Source organism: Gymnoscopelus braueri, assembly GCF_963280865.1.
Source record: "Gymnoscopelus braueri genome assembly, chromosome: 10".
In the NCBI taxonomy this organism is placed as follows: domain Eukaryota; kingdom Metazoa; phylum Chordata; class Actinopteri; order Myctophiformes; family Myctophidae; genus Gymnoscopelus; species Gymnoscopelus braueri.
This window is the reverse complement of record NC_137611.1, coordinates 33,002,486-33,024,821: the sequence shown is the minus strand read 5'-3', so window position 1 is coordinate 33,024,821 and position 22,336 is coordinate 33,002,486. Positions and strand designations below refer to the sequence as shown.

Sequence of the window (22,336 nt, the reverse complement as noted above, 5' to 3'; positions counted from 1 at the left end):
GATTTCCACTGATCACATCCCCACCAACCCTTAAAGGGCCATTTACACCAAGGACTATAACAATAAAGATATACTTTTAAAAATCATTCCAACTCATGTGGATGGCACAGTCCACACCACAACTATAAGAAAGACAATGGTGAACGATATAGTTATCATTATAGTTATAGTGCTTAACTCTACCCTTGGCACAAACATACACACACTGCAGGGTTTTTCCTCGGGGTGCGTACGCACGGCAGTAAGCAGCATGGTCGGTCCACATTGTGACTATGAGCAACATTAAATCCATTTATTTGAGAGATAAAAATGTCTATTATGCTTGAATAAATGAAACCCAGCTGAATGCCAGCTAAATGCCTAAATTGTAAATTGAACCTCTTTTAACAAAACTGAAATAATTTGATTACAATTGATTATTGTAATAATATTCCAGATGGGTTCTACAATGATTGATCATAATGTTTTCAAAAACCCTGTACCATATTACAAGTCAACGCTGCTTTTATTTTGAAGTCCGCCAACCAGAAGTCAAACACTTACTTTCGTACAGCTTGAAGAAAGCATTGCAATGCTCACATCAACGTCAAACAAACTTCAAAGACACTGATTTAAACGGTAAAGCTTTTCATACGTTAGGTTTGGTAAGCGGCTTGCTGCATTACAACTATTGAATTACAACTGCCACAGATTTTGTTTTCACTTGGAGATTAGCGGAGATTAAGGACTGGTCACAGACAGACAGACAGGAGCGAAAACATTATCCCTCTCCTTCGGCCGTTCCGGCCTCCTGGTGGCGATGAAAACAAAGAGTGGGGTAGCAAAACCCATAACTTTGTTTCCCTAAATTGATCACTGTGTGTAGATGTTCGTAGATATGGAGCCAAAATGTTTAAGATACTGATAACCTGTCTCCAAACTACGGAAGAAAGAGGCGTTGAATGGGCTTAACTTGAAACAAGCTATTAAACATGCAATGATAATTTAATTGCCATTTCATTCTCAATTCCTATGACTTTGGCGCTGGCGATTTTCCTTTGGGGCTAGCAAAAACCTCTTTGGAGGAAAAACCCGGCACTGTACTGTATCACTGTTCAGTTTCAGCCACAGGGCTTGGAGTGCATTTTGATTCCATGTATGGCAACAGTGGCCAATGCATCAGCTTTTATCCAATTTATTCCTCTGATCTAACAGTCACTGGCGATTGATGTAACAAATGAATAATCGAGGTCAGTTTCCAAGACAGCAGAAGATGGAGCTTTCTCTCGTCATCTGGTGTCATTTTAATATATTTTAACAGTCCACAAAAACAAGCACACAACTACCAGTGATTAAATGTTTCCAGGTACACCCACTCCCCTCCCCCAGGATTTATTGTTCTTGGAGGTTCGACTCTACCTCTCTAATGGGAGATAAAATTGTCCCCGTTTCTAGAATACGTATAACTGATCACACTCCACGTTCCGTCATCCTGACTCTTAAATGCAAGCCAGCTAATAAGCTCTTGACAAGGTTTTCCATTTTCTCTGGTGAAATCCCATCTTTTCATCTCTGCTGAGGTGGCGGAAACGGCATGAAATGTTTCATTTCCTGAGATGGCATGAGTTAGGTGTCATGTCACTAGGGTTAGTGGAAAATGGCCGGTCGGAGGTTGGCCATGCATTTTGTCAAACACACTTTGGATATGGATGGTTATGATCAGTATATACTTGGCTACATATACAGTATGTATAGATGCTTCTGTGTGTGTGTGTGTGTGTGTGTGTGTGTGTGTGTGTGTGTGTGTGTCTGTGTGTGTGTGTGTGTGTGTGTATTCTGGACTCACTCCTTTGCCCATGAGGCCGTTGTTGAGAGGCAGACCTATGAATAGGAAGGCAGCCTCCTGGATAAAGTAGGGGTTCAGGATCCTCATCTCGGTGGGCTCCCTGGGAACGTAGTGGGCCACAGACTTCCAGAACCCCTCTGTACCCCGCTATCACAGAGAAAGAGAAAAGAAAGAGAGAAGCATACAGTAAGTAACAACCCAGCTTTTAAATAATGCCTAGCTTCTTTATTTTTCCATCACTGCATTGCCAGAACAAGGTACGCAAAACAAAACTGACAACCATGTGATGACAGTTAGGCCCTCAGCCTTTCACTGGCTGAACATCAAAGAGACACTCACTACCTTCCGGAACTTTGACATTGAACACAGAGGCCTGTGACGCCAGGCCGCTACCACCGCTGATTAGTGAAATGGCTCTTGGTCGTTTAATGGCTCAAGGGGGGAAGGGGGGGGTGACTCTGAGGACATGGGTAATTGCCACCACAGTAGCGGCAGAAGAAGCCAAGAAGTCAGCCAGGGGGAGAATTTGCCCTTAAGCAGCTGACAAGGTGCCAGTTTCCTGGGCCCCTGTTTTCAAAACTTCACAGTTAGTGGGAAGATTGCAAAACTGACCCAAGACCAGGCCATCCATGTATGCCCGTCAAGGTTACCCTATGCACCCCGAGGGGAGACCGGGAAGTGCCACAGGAAGTAGTATAAATCACACAATGACCTCTGAGAGGGGTTCTGGGAGACCTCAGGTCCACACAGACACACACACAGACACACACACACACACACACACACTCACACAGCAATCATCATCATCAGTCGCCAGGGTGAACACAGACAGGCAAGCAATGCACACACCAACACACACCTGAATGGAATTATTGAAATTAAGCAATGCACTTATTCAACTGCAACTTAGTTTAACTCAAGAACATGAACCCATACTTTGAATAGTTGCACGTCGAGTATGGCTGGGCAATTATTAACGAATCGACATGAACATATTCTAATAGATTTTTTTATAATCAACTAAATCAAATAGTCTTCGTTGTATAATGGTGCGTGGCGTACAAAAATAGCCATTACAAAAAAAAAGTTCATTAACCGTAATCGCGGTTAATGAAGTTATATAACCCAGCCCATCCTTACAGCTACAGAATGGTAAGACCTAAAATTGTGCGCCTACATGCAATATGAACGAACCGCTGGTAGCGAATTCCAATACTGCTTCAGCAAACAAGTCCGAGTTGCAGCATTGTGTCGGAGCCCAGTCAAATAGGACTAATCACTTAAACTGAAACAAGATGCACAACATGCCTGTAGCGCATGAGTGATGCTGTAAACAAACAGCGTCTGCCACAAACGGCTTTAAAAGGCACGCCTGACAGAGAGTGACTTCATAAAAGGCACATAGGCAAAGGGGTCAGCAGATGCAGAATGGGAATCACCTGTTCAAATAGTCAGGCACCCACCCCTGCCGCCTTTGATACAGCAATGCCTGAGTGTGTGCACATGTGTGTATTTCTGCGTGTGCGTGTCTGTGTGTCTTGGCAGAGGCTGTCGTAGCCGAGTGTGTTGGCTTTACGACTGTGGCGGTGGTGTTTTGAACCAGGGAAATGCTCTGTGGCCCTGGCAAGCCAGGACAGGAACTACAGCTCATCTCTCCTGTCAACACAGCTTGTGTTTGCCAGCAGCCTATTTGCCAATGCTACATTGCTGTGTGTGTGTGTGTGTGTGTGTGTGTGTGTGTGTGTGTGTGTGTGTGTGTGTGTGTGTGTGTGTGTGTGTGTGTGTGTGTGTGTGTGTGTGTGTGTGTGTGTGTCTCTCCCTCTCTCTCTATAAGGGAGTATGCCATGTGTGTCAAGTAAATAGAGTAATGCATGTTTTTTTTCCCCCTTGGAAGGGACGGTAATGATACACACGCCCTCACTTTAAATTGAATGACTTGACATGTACACAGAGACAATATCGGTATGTCTTAAGGAGTGGTGGGGATCACTTTGAAGAGGCACAAACAAATGGAAGACAAAGCACAGGTGGCTCTGAGAAATGTAAGAAAACAATTAGCAGGTGAAGATTTGGCTGGTTTGAATGTTCAGAGCAGCTTGGATTGGCACTGTACAGTAAGTGATGGGTAATGCTCATCAGCAACAACCGCCAAGATGCCCTTGAGCAAGGTATTTAATACAGTATGATGGTGCTGTAAAGTTCTCATCTCTGAATGTATGAATGTGAGGTATGCCATGGTGTTGCTGATAAAAAATCCTTATCCTTTCAAAAGATTTGAGGGTTCTCCAATACTCATCAGCAATCCAAGTATGTAGTAGGCCAATTAATCCATGGCTCATTTAGAGAATTGTGGACCTCAATGATTATGTATGGTAAAGTTCAGTTAAATAACAGTTTCTAGAATGTTTTCTTAGAGAATTCACTCACTAGGCCTCATTCTCATTCCCAAAATGTATTAAATTCTTCTGACTTTTGTTCTTGAGTAAATCAAAGGATGAACCAAGATCCTTAGATTTTGTGCCGCAGGCGTGTACCAGATGATGAATGACAATTGTTCCTAATCTAGATGCACGTGCTCCCCTGTCAACACCAAAAAAGGCACGCAGGATGTGGGCAAAAAGCCATGGTGATTAGAAATGTTATTATTGTCATATGTGGCTGAAAAAAATATGTAATATTCAAAAGCAGTGGAGTGACAAACAGAAACGGAAGCATGGCAAGAAATTACTAATGCTGTCTTTAGTTATAAGCAGCGGTGCTACCACCCCCCCCCCCCCCCCCCGTTACTGTTCATTGGTATGACAAACAACTCTCGTTTTGACGAGTGCACATGTGCTTTTCCTATGATGGCAAGTGGTTTGCACATACTGTAGACAAAAGATTTACCACATTTAAAATGATTGCACATTTTTTGACCCAGAGCTCCAAAATCCCCCAAATCTGACCAACAAGGCCTGCAATATGCACTGGAAAAATATGTGCATGACATTACATGTGCATGACTTTATTTTTATGATTTAATTGTTTTTCAATGACATGACTATTTCAACATAAAAGCAAAGGTTTACCACTCCCAAAAATGAGAAACCGCATGTAATTGTAACAGTGAAGTTAGCAAAATGATCACCAGACATGAGTGTTCATGTGCCGCAGTATAAGTAAGACTAGAAGAAGTACGTAAATTACAAAACAATTATGCATGCACTGTTATGGAGGTCACAATACTCTATCAAAATATAAACATTAGAAACTGTACGTGTGCATGTGATCCTAATTAAAAACCATTACCATTATTGTCATCATTACCTGGGTGAGTACTACAAACCCAAACAGTTAACCTCTAGGATTTGAATTTACAGTGAACAAGATTTCAGTACAGTGAATAAACATGCAATGTTAAAGTTGAAACACAGTTCAGCACAATCACTGTGGCTTATTTAAAATGCATCTTCTCTCAATATAATTATTCAGAGCAGAGGGTTACTGCTCCCACAGTGTAGGTTAATTTCACACCCTGGCCCTCCTGAGTGGTGAGGTGGCGGTTTGCCCAACCAGCCTATCACAACAATGGCACAAAACCAAGAGACAGCCTGTCGCTACTGCTGTCGTGGCTAAGACTAAACTGAGTCGTAAAAGGAAGCCAGTATTTATTACTCACACAAGCAACAGGCAATAAAATACACACATCAACTAGAAATAGTATTCTTTGGTGCCTGAGGAAACCTAAAAATACAGTCAGGGAGAAAATGGACAAACACACTAATCAGCTACATTTTCCAGAAAATCCTGATAACACCTATTGGTGAGGAAATGTACGACATAGGCTGTGCTACTAGGTAAATGAGTGTGAGGAAACAATGCTTTTTATACTTTAAAACATTTGTTTTAATGTTTACACATTTACCTGCATGTATTTAACAATATAAGTACAACTAAACAAAGCTCAGTTAGTATGCAGACAATTTATCATAAATGACACACACACACACACACACACACACACACACAGTTCATTAGTCAGACAGGAAAATCCACACATCCAGAATTCACTCCCAGAGTGAGTTTTGATTGACACACCTGTTCCTTTCATTGAACATGTCATTATCTCAATAGCCTCTGATGAGTACAAATTGACTCTGTAGATGTGTTCACGCCGTATACGACACAATTATTTTGAATTGCATTAATTGCAATGCAATTCAATGTAAAGACGTGACAATGGTGACTAACAGTGAAAACAGTAATATCAATACAGTAATTTGTTACTCCATTGTTGCCTATCACAGGTCCTATTTTTCAGTGTCAGTGGTTGGAAGTTGGGGAGCATGTTCACAGTGTACCAAATCTCATTTATGTTGCCTAACTGGGAGCTGGGGATTCTGCCAGAGAACATTTCCATTTTTGTATTATTGTGATATTCCTATCAACATGAATTCTATGGTGTGCAATGGTCTTGGTTTTGCTGACATCACATGCTGGCATCTGGCAGTTTGATCAGATGAAGGGAGGAATCATCTTGCTCAATTAGGAAACCTTTATCTGCCATCAGCCCATCTGATTTCTCAGTAGCGGTATCATTTCACACCGTCCGAATTTCTCCCCGTCTGACATACAACCTGTAAAGAGGGGTCAACAGCAATCAATGATTTGAGTGTTCTGGTAGATTTGTACATTGAAAAGCTTTGGCACTATAGCGCCAACAAGCTTGGTTTCATCACTGTGCAGACCAAATGCAAATGTGGTAGGAAATTCCGAATGGCATGTGGGTGGCATTTGCTCTGTGATTATATCTCTGTGGGGCCATGCAGGAAGTTGCCCGAGTGTGGTGAACTTATAATCAATTCAAGAGCTTACACTTTGAACACTAATGTTAAACTTGAATGCGAGCTCCTTCGGATCAAAATGTCAGCATACTAGATTCTGTAAGTGATTATGAGACACGTTCTCAAAATTACTTAGTATTTCAAAGTAATAAATTAGAATTCTGAAAATGAGAAACTTTCTCAAGAGAACAACTTACTGTAGAAGGAGCTGCTGATGCAGGAGCATGAGAAGAATTTGCTAGTCATCTCTTTTGTAAATTAGGGGTACCATTTACAGCTGAGCTGATTCACAAGTAGGAAGGCTGAATACTGTGCATGTGTTATTAAACAGCTCATAGGTAAACCCTGTATTATACATGAAGAAATGTGCAATGGTACTGAACTGAATTGTTTCTGGAATGGATTAAATCAAAAGGATAAACACAAAGCCTGAAGGCTAATTTGAATTTACATTGTGGTCCCTTGGTGCCTATCTGCATCAATGCACCAAGGGACCACAATGGAAATAAGCCTTCGGGCTTTATTGTGTTTATATCCTTTTGATTTATGTGTGTATCTATTTTATTGCATTTACACCTATTTCAATAAACATTTCAAATCTATTAATCTATTTTTCAGGGTCTGCCTCTGGACACTCATAGTAGTTATTTTTAACTGTTCAATTTATTTGAGAAGTTCAGCCTTCTGACTGTCTTGGGGTTGACTGTCCTGGGGTTGTCCAACCATCTATGCATGGTAACCTGGTAATTGAAATAACGTAAATATTTGAATGCAATATCTTAGTTGTGTTTTCATTGCTGTTGAGTGTTGTTTGTAATTATATTTTTTTATTATCTCTCAGCTCCCAATCTTGGCCTGCAAAGAAACAGAGCCATTGCCTTATACACAAGCTACACATCTTCCTCATGTGGTTAGACCAACCTTCCCTTGCCCACTCCCACTGATGTTTGCATAGCAGACCAAAACACCAGCTTCAGTTTGGAAGATGCCCGTCAAACCTAAGAAAGCACAAAAGGGCAAACTTTGTGTCTAAAGTGGCATCACTTGTGGGAGGATAGAATCACAGCCTCACAATTCAAACTAGTGAACAAATGGGGGGGAAAAAAATTACAGAGGTTTTTGTGCAGGGTATATATTATCCTAAGGGCATTCAAATCTACAGCAACTAATTATGGATCGCACAATGACTCTTTGACCAAGCAAAATTATATTGCACAATTTCCTGAAAGGCACCTGCATAACTGTGGCCTTTTGTTGCAGCCAAAGCTGCCTATGGCGATGGCAGCGGTGGCAGTGGGTTGCTTGAGGTTAAGTGTCCCTGTGCTGCAAGGGACATAGACGTGGCCAAAGCAGCAAAAACATTAAAATGTTTACACTGTAGAAGAGGGAGAGATCTTCACCATCTCTAAAACTCACCAATGCTATTACCAGATTCAAGGCCGAATACCTGCTACTGAGTGGCCTTGAATTCTGTGACTTTAGAGACATGTTCAATGAGCCATTGCACAGGGACATATCATTTCTCAATCTTATGATTGTGCAGCTCCACAAATTCCATGTGAAACATTTCACTGGCAAGAAATGAGATGCTATGTTGTTACACTGTATTTTTCTGTTGCCGAGTTTAGGCTGAGTGGCTTTTGTGTGGTGTAAATATACTGGAGTATTTTGATAATTGTAATAATTTTAAAGACGCAGTGCCACGATTCTACTTATACTTTTCTGTTTTTCAATTGTCTAAGGACTAAACATTACTCCTCTAGACCACCTGATGTGGTTAAAATGTAAAATGTTCAAGGACGTCTTGCCTGTGTATATTTGGTTTCTCATTTTAACTCTTTCATTGCCACACTTATTTCAGACTGTGTCGTCCCAGTGCCACGAAAAATGTGCATTTTTCCTCCGTTTGTTTTTTAACATTGAAGTGAATGGAGCAGCATTTTTTTGGATAGCGTTATCTCCTAGTTCCTTTGAGATAAAAAAAAAAAAAAAGACCAAAAAAACAAGACAGAAAAAAAAAAAAAAAAAAAAAAAAAAAAAAAATTAAAATAATTTTGTCATTTCCGTCCGTGGCCATGAGAGCCATAGAGCCATCGGACGGGAATTCCCGTTTTTGGCAATAAAAGAGTTAAGCTGCAAGCTTTTCTGGCATTAGGAACACACTGGCCTTCTGACATATCAGGACCATGCACCTACTGTCACACTGACTTAATCTCCACTCAATGTAGAAAGGCATCTTTTACTCTCCCATAATGCAATAGTTCATAAACAAGAAAACATAAATGCAACACACTAGTCACCATGCCGGTGTTGTACATACTGAATACTTAGCTGACATGAAACCTTAAGCTTTAAATCACCTTCAACATTAAAACATAACCTTTTTAACCTTTTTTTGGAGATGGTTTATATGTGCACATCAACCTGATGTTGTTGTAATTCTGTTGGCTTTTCACCAACAAAGTGCAAAAAAAACAAAAACATCATTGATTAACTTTAATGTCAAATTAATTAGTTTGCTATTCCCACTTCTGAACTAACATCCGCTGACGTCGTTAGATAACAATATACTAGCACTATGAAGTTAGAACCTATGACAATGTGTTAACTGACATTCGTGAAGTTACGGTAAGTTAACAGACAGTATGCTTAAGGATAAGGTCAAACTAGTAATGTTAATGTTTTCATCAATGGCTTATATTAACCTTACCTGCAACCAAAACACATTATATTAATGCCAGCTTCCATTTTCTTACTACACAGCTTCCATTTTCTTAGTACACAATAGTTAAACATATAACATTAAATAGCTTACCTTAAAACAAGTTTTAATGATGTATGCTGTGTGTGGGGCCGGCACCAAGGCCTGATCCACAGCCTGCACTTGTCGAGAGCAGATTTCGGCTTGCGGAAAGGGATAAATCTGGAATTGCTGTTGCAGGTCCCCCAGAATCACTGTTTCATCATAGTGTTTTTATAATATTATTAATGTTGCTATGTATTTTGTATATGTATGCTAGTTTACGTTAACTCTTAATGTGTCGGCTATTTGTTGGACAAGATGGCGGTTAGCAACGGTTGTGAAATATTAGGGAGCTTAGCGAAGGGTGTATTAAAATTTACATTCAAAAAACTTAATTGGTGAGACTGTACTGTAGGGTCTCTACCATTTCCACCAATGTGATGGGGAAAAAAGATCCACTGTCTAAGCTATTACAATGAGAAACGTTATCGAAATAATGACTTAGTATCTAAAAAATAATGACACTTTCTCAAAATGACTTTTTAAAATACTGAGTCAATAAGGTTTCTCATTATTTAGAAACACTGAGTCATCATTACAAGAAGGTTTCTCAAAATGTTATTCCCCTATCACATTGGTGGAAATGGGCTTCCACATCTCCAGTAGTATAGCAGATGGAAAAGAATGTATTATATGAAATTACACAAAACATGCAAAGGGTAGCATTCCTAGGCTACTGATTTAGACATACTGTACCGTTAAAAGGGGAATGCTTAGACTATACTATTTATTTAATTTAAATACTTTGAGTACAGGAGCTTTCTACCCACAATGTCAAGCATATTTAACAGACTCTCGCATGTCGATGGTACAAAATGTGTGCAAGGAGCAAGTGTGCACATGGCTCTGTAAAGTTCAGCAATACTGTAATTTTGCCTTTGAAGTAAGGCTTCTAAATAGAATCCAAGTTAGCATTGTACCTTTCTGCAAGTTTCCAAACATGTACATTTTGAGCGTACGAAAGATCAAATCAATTTCAGAAACAGAATGATGGATGCCACTTTGTTCATGGAATTATTTGTAAGTATACTTTACGATCAAATCTATGTTTTCGTGAATGAGGCCCAATGTTCCTGCAACATGCCCCTAGGGGACAGTATGTGGTTTCCGCAGTGGGTTGACCACAAACACACACAATGTGTCTCTGTGTCAGGAGAAGCACTGCTGTGCCTTTGACAGACCATGTGAATACAGACAGAACAGGAAGGTGAAGAGTGTGGTCATGTACCACTCACACTCTCTCTCACTCTCACATAAACACATGCGCGTGCACGCAAAGAGCGAATGGGAGTAAGTAGTTGGGCTGGTTTGAGGCGTCGCTGGGCTGTGGTCGGAGAGGAAATGACTGTTTCCCTTCTCTTGCGACAGTTTTATGGTTAAATTGGTCTGGATTATTAGATTTAAGTGAGTGCACAAGGCTGTGCCTTCCAATAAAGCACCTGTTAAAACAACCTTTAATTGGGAAGGATAATTGTTTGCATAGCTAGGAGACCAAATGGTATTGAGGTACGGCTTCGTCCTGCAGAAAGAGATCCTAAAAGCTGGGGTCTTTCCAACTCAATTGTAATTCCACCTGTGTTGACCTTGGCTATGAAAGACAACAACCTTTCAGCACTTAAGAGACACAGAGCAATGAGACAAAACATATACTCTATTGTATATCTCTGCTGTCCGGCCGCAACCAGCTAACTCCAAAATGTTAATTTTTCAGGAAATGACAAAAACTATAAAAACGTGGAGTTAGGAGGTTTTGTTCATCATTGATAAGAACAGCTAAATGGACATCCATGCTCACAATGAGGTTGGAGGTCAAAAGAGGGTGGAGCCTGGAGTCAGCAAAACCAGCTAACTCCACCCCCTTTGCTGGACTTAGCTGGTTTAGCAGAAAGTTTGAGGATCCAATGGAGTTAGCTGGTTTTGTCAGAAGCACTTTTTAATACTTTTCATTGGTTCAATATTTTTTGAATCAACACACAGACGTAAAGGGTGTTCAATAGCAATGATTTATGGGGAAAAATGCAAAAGAGGAAAAATGGAGTTAGCTGGTTTCTGCTGGACAGCAACGATATGCTCAATATTACAAAATAATGAATAAATAAACAGCCTGTGATTCTGATCTTAAAATAAGGCAGCCAAACTAGACCGAAACTGCTGTTCAGAGCCTAGAATCTCAACATGCTCGTAGTAATGAGCCTAAACAGGCAGTAAGTTAAGGAGAAGCTACAATATTTTTGAAAGAGTGTGTGTGTGTGTGTGTGTGTGTGTGTGTGTGTGTGTGTGTGTGTGTGTGTGTGTGTGTGTGTGTGTGTGTGTGTGTATATATATATATATATACACACACAAAATACACTGTAACATATACTATATATTGTATATGTTACAGTCTATTTTGTTGGTAGCACTGGCAATATTTTCTAACACTTTCTTCAGCCGTGTGCTCTGCTTGGCACGTGGCCAGGTTTTTGGCAATGTTAATTCGGCATTTCATTCTCACATCAAGAGCCCAGCAAGTCAAGGATAAAGGTGGAGGTGATTGAGGGGCCACCAAGCTGGAGGGGTCCAAAAGCTTCTGGAGTAATATGGCTCTATTATTGTCCTGTGGTTTTACATGCCCAGTGCCACATCTTTTCAAGCATGAGAGTTCTCCACTGTGCCTGTGAGACCACATTTGACATGGAGGTAAATGTATCTTGATGGATGACTGGACCTGGTGCACCGTGAGAGTCAAGGTAACAATGGCCACGGTCCCTTGCCTCACAGTGGGATGTGTAACTGAGACTATACCACAGCATGGAGGTGGTGGTTAGGTCCTTTCAAAAGCGTATAAAACTCCCACACTCTGCGGGTCACTAAATTCAATGAACCAATAAAAAAAGCCTCCACACCATCTTGGTATCAAATCACTCCAGACAGCTCTCACAGGACTAGAGGGGTAATTAGCCTGTAAGATGTCGAGGTAAAATAAGTTAAGGCCAGAGCAGAGGGGCTTTCGTGATGGAGGGAAGGACACACTTGTGTAATTTCCACTGGAGCTCCTTCAAATCCAACTGGCCGCTGGTCAAATTCTACAAAACAGGTGCAGGACATACCGAGAAGTAGCTGAAGTAAACATGGGTTCTCACACAGAGCAAAAGACGCTGGGTGTGTGTCGGTCTGTATGCACGCATCCAAAATGTCAGAGGATGTGTGTACAGATTGTCAACACCGCTGAGTCCTAAAGAGCCCTCTTCCGAGCAATAACACAGACCCTACTTAGATCCAATTCGAAAATACTGGGATAAAAAAGTCAAGTGCGTCGTCTTAAATACTCCCAATGATCCTAGAATAGCAGAGATCGCTGTTTATGTACATCTCAGATTAGACTAATATCATGAAAATATTAACAATCTCCCCAAGTCAGAAGTTGGGGCAAAGTACAACAGAACTTCTGGACATGTTGAGTGTATTTGAAAAGCAGTAGGAAAACACAGGTAAAGGCCCGTTCATAGTCCCTAGATGGGTCTAAAACGTGCGTCAGGGGGTGAGGGATTCCGTCCGTTCTTTACAGACGCATGCATAGTCGCTCACGTTATTTAGGGGTTCTTTTATTTATTTTTAAAGTGTACAGGCGTAATACACCTATTCATCCACCAGATGGCAATTGCGAGAGTATGTACCGGTACCTATAATGTTGCCATGTCTGCTTACTATAAGCGACTTTGGGCTTATTTTTCTGTAAAGTTGCTTGTAAACAAACAAGCAATTTTGTATTGGTGGTTGCGGTTTTATTTGGGCTTGTTTCTAAAGTGTAGTTGCTTATTTGGGCCAATTATTATTTAAACCAGTGATTCTCAAACATATATATTGTAGATCTGCTATATCTTAGTCGATTCTTTTGGGCTTGTTTTCATAGACATGGTTGCTTATTTCTCTCACAAAACCTGGCAACACAGCCAGCTGCAGCTAACAACATGAAGCTACCATTGTAGCATCTAGCCAAAACAACGCAATAAAAGACACAAACTAGACAAAAACAATGGTTGTCTACAAAACGTGAGTTTCGACCCCTACTGCACTGTGCTATATATGCTATATATTGTCACAGACCGTGGATCGACCATAGGGATCGACGGGTCTAAGTGCTTAAGTACATTTACTCAAGTACTTCCACCAACCAACGTGGGTCTTTTTTTTTGGAGAAAGAGGGCCCGAGGAAAACTTTTTTTCCTTATACTGCCAACGGTCTCCACTGGTACTACAGCCAACGTACAAACGAACGTACGTCAGCCTGACGGTGAATGTCGACTGCACGGACGGAAATCCTGGAGCCGTAAGTGACGGAGGGGGAGACAAAAACGACAACGCAAGGAGCGCTGGCGCTTGTTACGTCTCCTTACGTCCGACTATGAATGATACTTTAACCATTGAGGATGAACCACAACAAGGGCTTAAAAAGGAGGATTAAAACAAGACCATTTTGAAAGGTGAAGAAGTATGGACACATTGTGCAGCAAAAAGGTGTATGGGATCATTTTCTTCCATGGAAAAAGTTATGTAAACTGAAGAAATAAGGGGGTTAAAGACAATCTATGGCTGGGGACAAGAGAGGCACCCATGCACCAGAAATATGTCTGATTAGCTCACTTACAGGGCTGTACATTCCTAACCAATGTGTAATCGCTACGATGACCAGCCAAGGCCTCCACCCAACTTATCTCTATTCAAAACATCTAAGATAAGAAGGGATGCGCTGGACTCCTAAAAACACCATACTCGTAGACCACTGTCTAGGAATCAGACTGAGCATAAACATGACATGCATTCCATCTATGCTATATAGTACAGTATGATGCCCACAGCAGAATAGAAGCCACCTCAGTTGCACTTTGCTGCACAAATGGAAAAGCCTAAATGAGGAACAGCTTGATGTTAGAGCCTGGAGTTATAAAGCATGGCTTTATTGTTTTTAGATGTGGTTTGGATTCAAGTAGGCATAAAGCATGTGTCAATGGACCCGAAGAAAGCACGCAGGAGAAATGTAGGAGATAGCTTGGCTTTCACACTTTCACAGCCAGAAGAGATGGACAGAGATAGAGAAAATCTGAGAGAAGACTGGAGGGATGAAAGTAAGGGAGAGAGAGAACAACAACAACATGTTCCCCATCTGTAGGCCTTGTACTGGTGGTTATAAAGACCCTCAGTGCAAACAAACACAAACACGCTTTGGCCTTCCTCAGCCACAACACTGTGCCAGGAGAAGACATATGGCCAATTCAAAACAACCTTTTGCCTAATCTTGGGTTTCCCCCAGATTCTAAACAAATGTTTTGTGCTGTAGGTGGATGCGATGGTGTCATGGACTTCAGAGAAAAAGGCTTCCCTTTCCGATATGCAGCTAATCGTACACCTTGGTGCTATCTAGTTTCTTCAGACCTGGAAATGCTATCTAAGGATGTGGTTTTGTTTGATGTTTATGGAGTGGACATGACAGGGTAACCAAATAAAGGTCGACTGGATTCCGGAAGGTAGACTTTAGACAATTTAGAAACGAAAACGGCAGCACTGAGCTGCTAACAATCCGCAATTAAGGTTTTCTGGAGGTCATTAGCACTGTATATGTTGGACTTTAAAGAGTTTACAGGGCGCAGCGTCTCACCACAAAAGCGCTCCATAGAGCAGGAAAGGTTTCACTAAGAATGTTTGAAAAGAGGGGGAGACAAACAGATTCTTGGTTACTGTGATTCTCTTCATTCTGTGATGACTTTGATGCTTCATTTTCTTTTTGTTTTCCCGAGAGGAATCTGAAGCATTCGCCAATTAAACTTTGCTTTTCTTGACACACCACCATGACCTATGACCCTGGTGGGGTCACAGCGGTTTTCTTTCCCCCTCACCTCTTCGAGGTTATCCAGTCTGTGAAACCTGTGTCTTCACACTCCCATGACGGCAAACAGTGAAGACAATAGGAGCACTTGGAACTTTCTGACCCTGAGAAGGACTTGTATACAAGACATGGCTACCGACCTTTCAGAGAAGACGTCCGGGAAGATCACAAAGCTGAGGGCCTTCACATCAACAGGGACTGGGGTGACATTACCTTATTGATAAGACCAGACCAAAGAGAAGATCTTTGGTCTGAGGAATACCTTCAAAAAGTACCAACTAGTGTGTAAATGGGGTTGGGTTCAGAACACATGTATATATAGATAATATACATAGAATGCTATTGGCAGTGGTTCGTATAGTACTGCTATGGACAACTGCAGAAGTAAGACCAGTGTATAGGTTTGATTGTTAATCACAGTTGGCTCTCTCCTGTGACTCATTGATGAAAAACGACACTGATGGTAATCAGTGACATCCGGACTCTCTGTTAGTCACTCGGTTCATGTTCCAAATCTGTGTTTACAAGTATGTAAATGTTTATGAACGCACGTATGCATGCTACTTTGGGTTTCACCACAGATGTTTAGCTGACAACGAGCCATATAGATGCTATTTCTGTCCTCAGCAATCAGGTTACAATGGAGCATTGGGCTACAACTTCAGCTATAGATAGTAAAGCAAATACATTTATACAACTTTAACTAGGTTCTAATTTGATTTTTATTAGAAATGCCTCCTAACATCATTAAAAAAATCTTTGTCCCAGAGTAACTCTCCAACCTCTACTGACTTGGCTACAGAACGTTATGCCCCACACACCCAATCTGCTGCTATTTCTAGATTGACAGCAATGAATTTGTTGCAGTGGGAACTGGGAAGCCATCTGGCCTATATTTAACATGGATGAATTAGTCTCAATATTGATTTCTTCACAATATTTGAATGCCATTTTGTTTCACAGAGCAGCTATTTCCGGGTCAGCGTCTCAGAGTTGAGTAGCCTCGCTCTCCATCTACCGAGTCTGTCTAGGCTGTGGAGAGCAGTGAGAGCTCCAGTAAACAAACAGCAGAGATAGAACACCATCGCTCCACCTTCAGACTCTGTTTATCACTAGCTGTATACCCTTCACTGGCGCTGTTTGAAAATATCCACATATATACAAACAACTGTGTGTGAGTGTGCCTCGGGCATGTGCAGTGCATGAGGATGAACATTTAAATCGAGCAGATATGGGAAGGCAAAAAACTAAACCCAATCACTAACATCATGTCTGGGTACATGTGTAAACATCATCTAACTGGGCAATGAATCAAAACAGTTGTACTGCATGTGCGGTCACACTTTCAAGTCAGGGTGACAAAAACATGGCCTGGGGGTCATGAGGGATTATAGAAGCTGTAAGCGTGATTTCTCTGTACACTGTACAATCCACACTTAACTTTACTACGAAGAATGTATAAATGGAACCAAATGGACCCTTGCGGTCCATTCGGTTCCATTTTCAAAGTGGTAGATGTCATGACAGAGCCACAAATGTGACTTTGAGCGATGTTTTGGGAGCCCAAGAACTGAGATCAAGTTATAAAATCCAGCATAGGTCTGTACTGGATCTCCGGCATGGGAGGATTATGAGATGTGCATGTGAGAGGGAGATGGAGTGAGTCAAAGGGCATGTGCGCATGTTTGCTAGTGTGTACAAAATACTAACAGTTCTGGGGGAAACTGCCTTGCTCATTTGTATTCTGCTCACCCGTCCAAGACTGGACTGTACTCCAGCAATCAGTTTGTTTTTCTTCTACCAACACATCAGTCTAAAGGGCCAGGATAATCCAGGACACTGACTGCAAACGAAATGAGTCACGGCCGGACGCATTAATCCCAGAGTAGGCTCGCCACCCACATTTTCAAGAAGCGGCAGGTAAAAAAATAATAACACACCTTCCCTTGTATACCAGCTGCTGATGGGGAGCAGAGAGAGATGGGCATCCTGAAAAGGCCCAGCATTCCTTCCACCTGTAAGCGTGCAGGCTTTACAATAGCTAACTTCCCACTGGAACAGCAGACATCAAAGCTCCTGTGGGGGCGACTGTTTTAAAAGTTACATTAAGTCTCCTACTGGGATGCACTGGGATGGGGGGTGAGGGGGGGGGTCATGCGGCTGTGTGGGGTGAGGATTAGCTGCCGGGAGTCTAACCGTAAACATGTCATTCTGTAAAGCCGATTGTCTCCATACAGTGGCTCATTCCTTTATTGGTGTACATACCTGCTGACTGGTATTATCCCAGTGAAAAGGGCTTCAAAAACATGACAGCACAATGATGATGACTGGTGGTTGCTGTAAACGCATACACACAGATGCACAGACGAAAACACATAAGTGCTTATGTCTCGAGCGTTGGCGTTTAGTGCAATTGTTTCCACTGCATTCGTCTAGGGCACTTATGTTGCTGCAGTGGGCTTATGCTAAGTCAGGTATCAATGAAACTTGGATAACCGTCATTTAACGTGACTTTGTCTCTCTTTGGAGATGTTTAATGAAAAGGCTTAAACATTCAGTTTCCATAGTAAACATAATGTTACCAGGGCAACATATATGTTTGGAAAAAGTATGGTTGCCTTCTCTACAACACCCACTTTTACTTCCCCCCAAAACTAGATTTTCCTAAATTCTACTTGATGCTCTTTTTATTATTTACCAGCAAAAGAATAAACACATCCAACGGTAAACAAGCTGGTGTTTGTGTGCATGTGTGAGCGCAGCCGCGCACAGGTCTGTGTTCTCTTAAAGTGAACAGGGCCCCTGGCATCATTTTTCATCAGCAGGAATTCACAGCAATGATGGGCCTCATTTGTCATGTGACAAACATTTAAAAAGGCACTTTAAACCTGATACACTTACTACTTAATACATACACACTAGGGTCATATTCAAGTACCAAGAGAGACAGTGCTCCACACTACTCAGTACAGCTGCTAGGATCGGGACACATCAGGTCTTTGACTTCATGTAAAACAATAATCATATCCAGGGAAAAAGAAAGAAGAAAAACACTATTGGAAGCAACAGAAATAATTTTCAGTGTATATTTGTTTCTTTGTATATACTTTCAACCACCTCCAAGGTGCATCGATTTTTATTTTATTTTATTCTTAACATGAGAACTCTCAACATTAATAACATCGTTTTAAAAAGCATGACTCACGGTTTAGAATTAGCATTTTTGCCCTAGAAAATGAATATGGATGCTGCACCCTGCATTATAGTCAAAACCGAGGCACCAATCTAGGGACGAGTAAACATTCCAAATTCACAATTACAGTGTAAAAGTGTCAGTCTCTTATTCTCATGTCTTCATGGCACAGAGCACAGGACTTTCTCTTTTTTTCTCTTTCTGACTGAAACTCGTGACAGACATTCTTCCTTCCTCAGCAGATCAAAGCGGGTTGTGTTGGTCGCCAGGGGCCAGATCAATTATACCAGTCATTTCCACTGTCCTTTCCCTCTCTCTGACACAAACAGAAGAAAAAACCTGTCCCCTATCAAAAGGCTGAGAGGAGCCATCAGAGCCAACTGAGCCATTTGCCTCCATTTCACATTACCTCTTTACCGTCCAACACTCCCCATCTCACTTTACACTCTCCATCCTCTTTTCTCCCTTCTGCCTTAGTCTGACTTGAACCCAACCCTTGCCCCCCTTTCTTTTACTTCAACAATCTCCTGACCTTACCCTCTATTCTATTTTATGCTGCTTTTCTCTTTATTTTCTCTCTCTCCCTCCCCGCCTCTCCTGAGTGTAGTATTATGACAAATGTAACCCTGTAAAAATTCCTGCTGGCTGCTAGTCCCTGAAAGGTTCACAGCTGTGCAGCTTCCCCAGCCCTGGGTTGCCAGATTGGACAGAAGAATCCTCTATCCAGCAATGAGACACACAGACGTGCACATACACACACACACACACACACACGTTTGTATTACTATACCTGTGAGGACATCAACATTTTACGCTAATGTTATAAATGCCATTTATATCTTCTTTTTTTTTCATTTTGAACCCCTAAAGCCTCAGTTATACTTGCTCGTGTTGATCTACAATTTTCAGGGAGCAACACCGGCACTCAAACAAATAAATCAGGCATAACTCCAAACCTCTTTTCCCTAATTTTAAGCCTAACAAAACAAGCCTTGTGTGGAACAGGAAAATTGTCCTCAAAAAGTCATATTCTGCTACACTTGTGGGGACATTTGACACGAGTAATACAAGCGTACACTCACACACACGAGAACAGGACCACTTCTGCTGCGTTGGACATGTTTAATAACACCGTAACTAAGACTACCGCTGTTTTATTCACTCTAAATAGTGGCTTGGCTTAGTGTCTGCCCCCATTGTCCTTGAACTGAATGGACTCTATACAGTGAGTGATAGAGATACAGGAGACTGTTTAACAAGAGAGAAAGGAAAGTGCCTCTCTGAGCTCTTTTTCTCCAAGTGACAGTGGGTTGAGAGGACAAGAGGAACCATTAAAATGTCTGCTGTCAGTAGTCCCTTAAAAGAGATAAGGGGAAGCCAATTCAGGCTGTCGGACAGTCCTCGGCGATTAAGAGGGCAATTGTCACTGTCACTCAAGCGTGGCGCTCATTGGGTATAATGCGGAGTGTCAGAGTTCTTAGAAGGAAAAAAAAAACATACACTTCAATCCAACTGAATGAAAATGAATGAATCACCTTTGAAAGCGTAATTAACCACATGAACCCCAACATCCCCATTCACACACAAACACAGTGGCAGTATATATACGTATATAGAGTATACGGTATATACATCTCCATGAGTAAAAGGTGAATTTGAGTTCAGTCAGTGCCATGAGTGACACTACATGGAGAGAGAACAACACCTGTAAAAGTCTTTTTACAAGCCTTGATGGTTATTTTAAACACTCCTTGTGAGACTGTCCCACAGCAGGCATTCAAACTATTCAAAACATCTGCACTATACAGTCGGCATTCAAATGCATATTGGCCTCTTAGACCCTCAATAAAAAAGGGGCCTCACACTCACACAAAAGGTATGGGTATAATTCGATGCATGGTAGCTAAAAACAAAAACACATTCCTCTAAAGATTCAAACAAATGTCAACGCCTACAGTTCCGGTTTGCTGGCAAGGAGGAAGGAAATGCAAGCGTGAGCTCCGCGGGTATTCCTCAACAGATAGCTTTACTTTGAGAATATATGACCAAAACCACGTTTTCTAACATTAATACACACTGTTACTGCTAATGGTGCACGGCACAATAAGACCTTAGAAGCAAGAAAATTGCTTTGTCGTCGTCGACTGAATAAACGACCACGCTTCAACCTGCAAAGATGGCATCCGAAGCGGAGCACGGAGAAACCCTCAAGCTTGACGCTATAATGAGGGCCATTCGAGAGAGTAAAGAGGATATTACAAAGCAAATCAACACTAAAATAGCTGGAATTTAGACTTCGCTGACTAAAATCTGCTCTTTCTCAGAGATGGAGGGTTGTTTATCTGCAAACGAGGATAATAGAAGAGAAGCTACCACAGTCATTGAAAAAGTTGACAAGAATCGCAAGCATTAAAAGCAAACTCTGTTCTACTACTAAAGGCCTGACATTTTCCATTTATGACATAATGGTTAATAATCTACGACTCTACAATATTATGCCTGTAAAGCAAAAATAGGAATCTGATTTGGGGTGCATCTATGATGACATTGATTGGCATAAGATGCTTGAATGTTTGCAGACTTTCTTAATCTCCACTAAACACAGACAAATGCAGTTTAACTTTTTTAACAGAACTATCTATTATACCAAAATAGAATAATACTGCACATAGATTACTTAAAATATTCAATAATGATTCCCCCAACTGCCAGAGATGCAAAGTCTCTGATGGAGATTTTCTTCATATGCTGTGAAGCTGTCCATACTATATATTGACTTCCTATTGTATCCCTGAAAATATATTATACAATGTAAAGAGGAAACCAGCAACATATGAGAAAATATGGTGTTAATTTATATCTTTATTACCGTCACTTCGTCCTTGTAACTAAATGGGATATTGTATCATGTTTTGATTCATGCGAATGTTAAGATGGAACTTGTACTGTACCTGGGATGTGTGTGTGGGTTGTTGTTTTTTTGTTGTCTTTTGTCCTCTGTTCTGTTTTTTAGTTGTTGTAAAAAAACAAGAAAACTTGTATGACATGTTTGTCTAAATAAAAATATCTAAAAATAAAAAAGTAGTTCCCTTGCGTATATTCATACATGGCAAGCAAAGACCAAGCAGAAGACTGTGAACCACTGTATCCAAAGTTCTCAAGCTGTCAGAACCAGTGGGAATTATGTAACTGGAGCAATGTGATCAAATAGGCTTTTGCCTGATTCATATTTAGGGATGTGAACATCATGTCGACATTCAAAACTTGAAGAGGATTTTGACAAAATATTTGAAGAAACAGTGCAATGCAAAGAATGCACCATAAAGTTTGTATATGATACGTCACGTCCGCTTTTGGCGCGCTACACCATCTTATGAATGTTGTGTCATCTGTGATGACAGAGAGAGTTGGGTAGGAAAGAACACTCATAACATTTAAACGTCTCCATGCAGATTCATAGTTCAGACAGATCAAACTCCTTAACTAAAACATTGGGTGGTTTATAGCAACATATATGCAGCCCAATGCAGTCGTCAGCAGAACACAGAAAACAAATTATTAACTAGAAAAGTGTGCTCCTTGGAGCACAGGTGTCCACCAGGCCGGGTTGCCTACCCAGGGCCTGCAAACTTTGGAAGGCAGTCATAGCCAATTGGAATGGGATCTAAAAAATCGGACTAATACATCTTGATAACATGACCCTAGAGATAATGTGTACCGAAAAAAATGCGGTGGAGATTCGGCCCGTTATAGCGCCTCAAAGAGGCCAATTTGAAAAATGTAGGGTGGCATTTCTTCCTTGGCCTAGTGGGAATGTGTTTTTTTTTTT

At 41.1% G+C, this 22,336-nt stretch overlaps 1 protein-coding gene across 8 annotated transcripts in view; it reads right to left on the bottom strand.

Moving 5' to 3' along the window:
* The window catches only part of st3gal3b (ST3 beta-galactoside alpha-2,3-sialyltransferase 3b), a 66,309-nt gene that overhangs the window by 10,514 nt on the left and 33,459 nt on the right, over window positions 1–22,336 (bottom strand). For 5 of the 8 annotated variants that reach the window (XM_080440894.1, XM_080440898.1, XM_080440896.1 and 2 more), the window contains 2 exons: window positions 21,459–21,509; window positions 1,826–1,972 (listed from right to left, as the gene is read on the bottom strand). In XM_080440894.1, the coding sequence (XP_080297020.1) occupies window positions 1,826–1,972; window positions 21,459–21,509 (198 nt within the window). Of the gene's footprint in view, window positions 1–1,825; window positions 1,973–18,656; window positions 19,227–21,458; window positions 21,510–22,336 lie in introns of those variants that run through there. The other 3 variants (XM_080440895.1, XM_080440900.1, XM_080440901.1) reach the window with 2 other exon arrangements.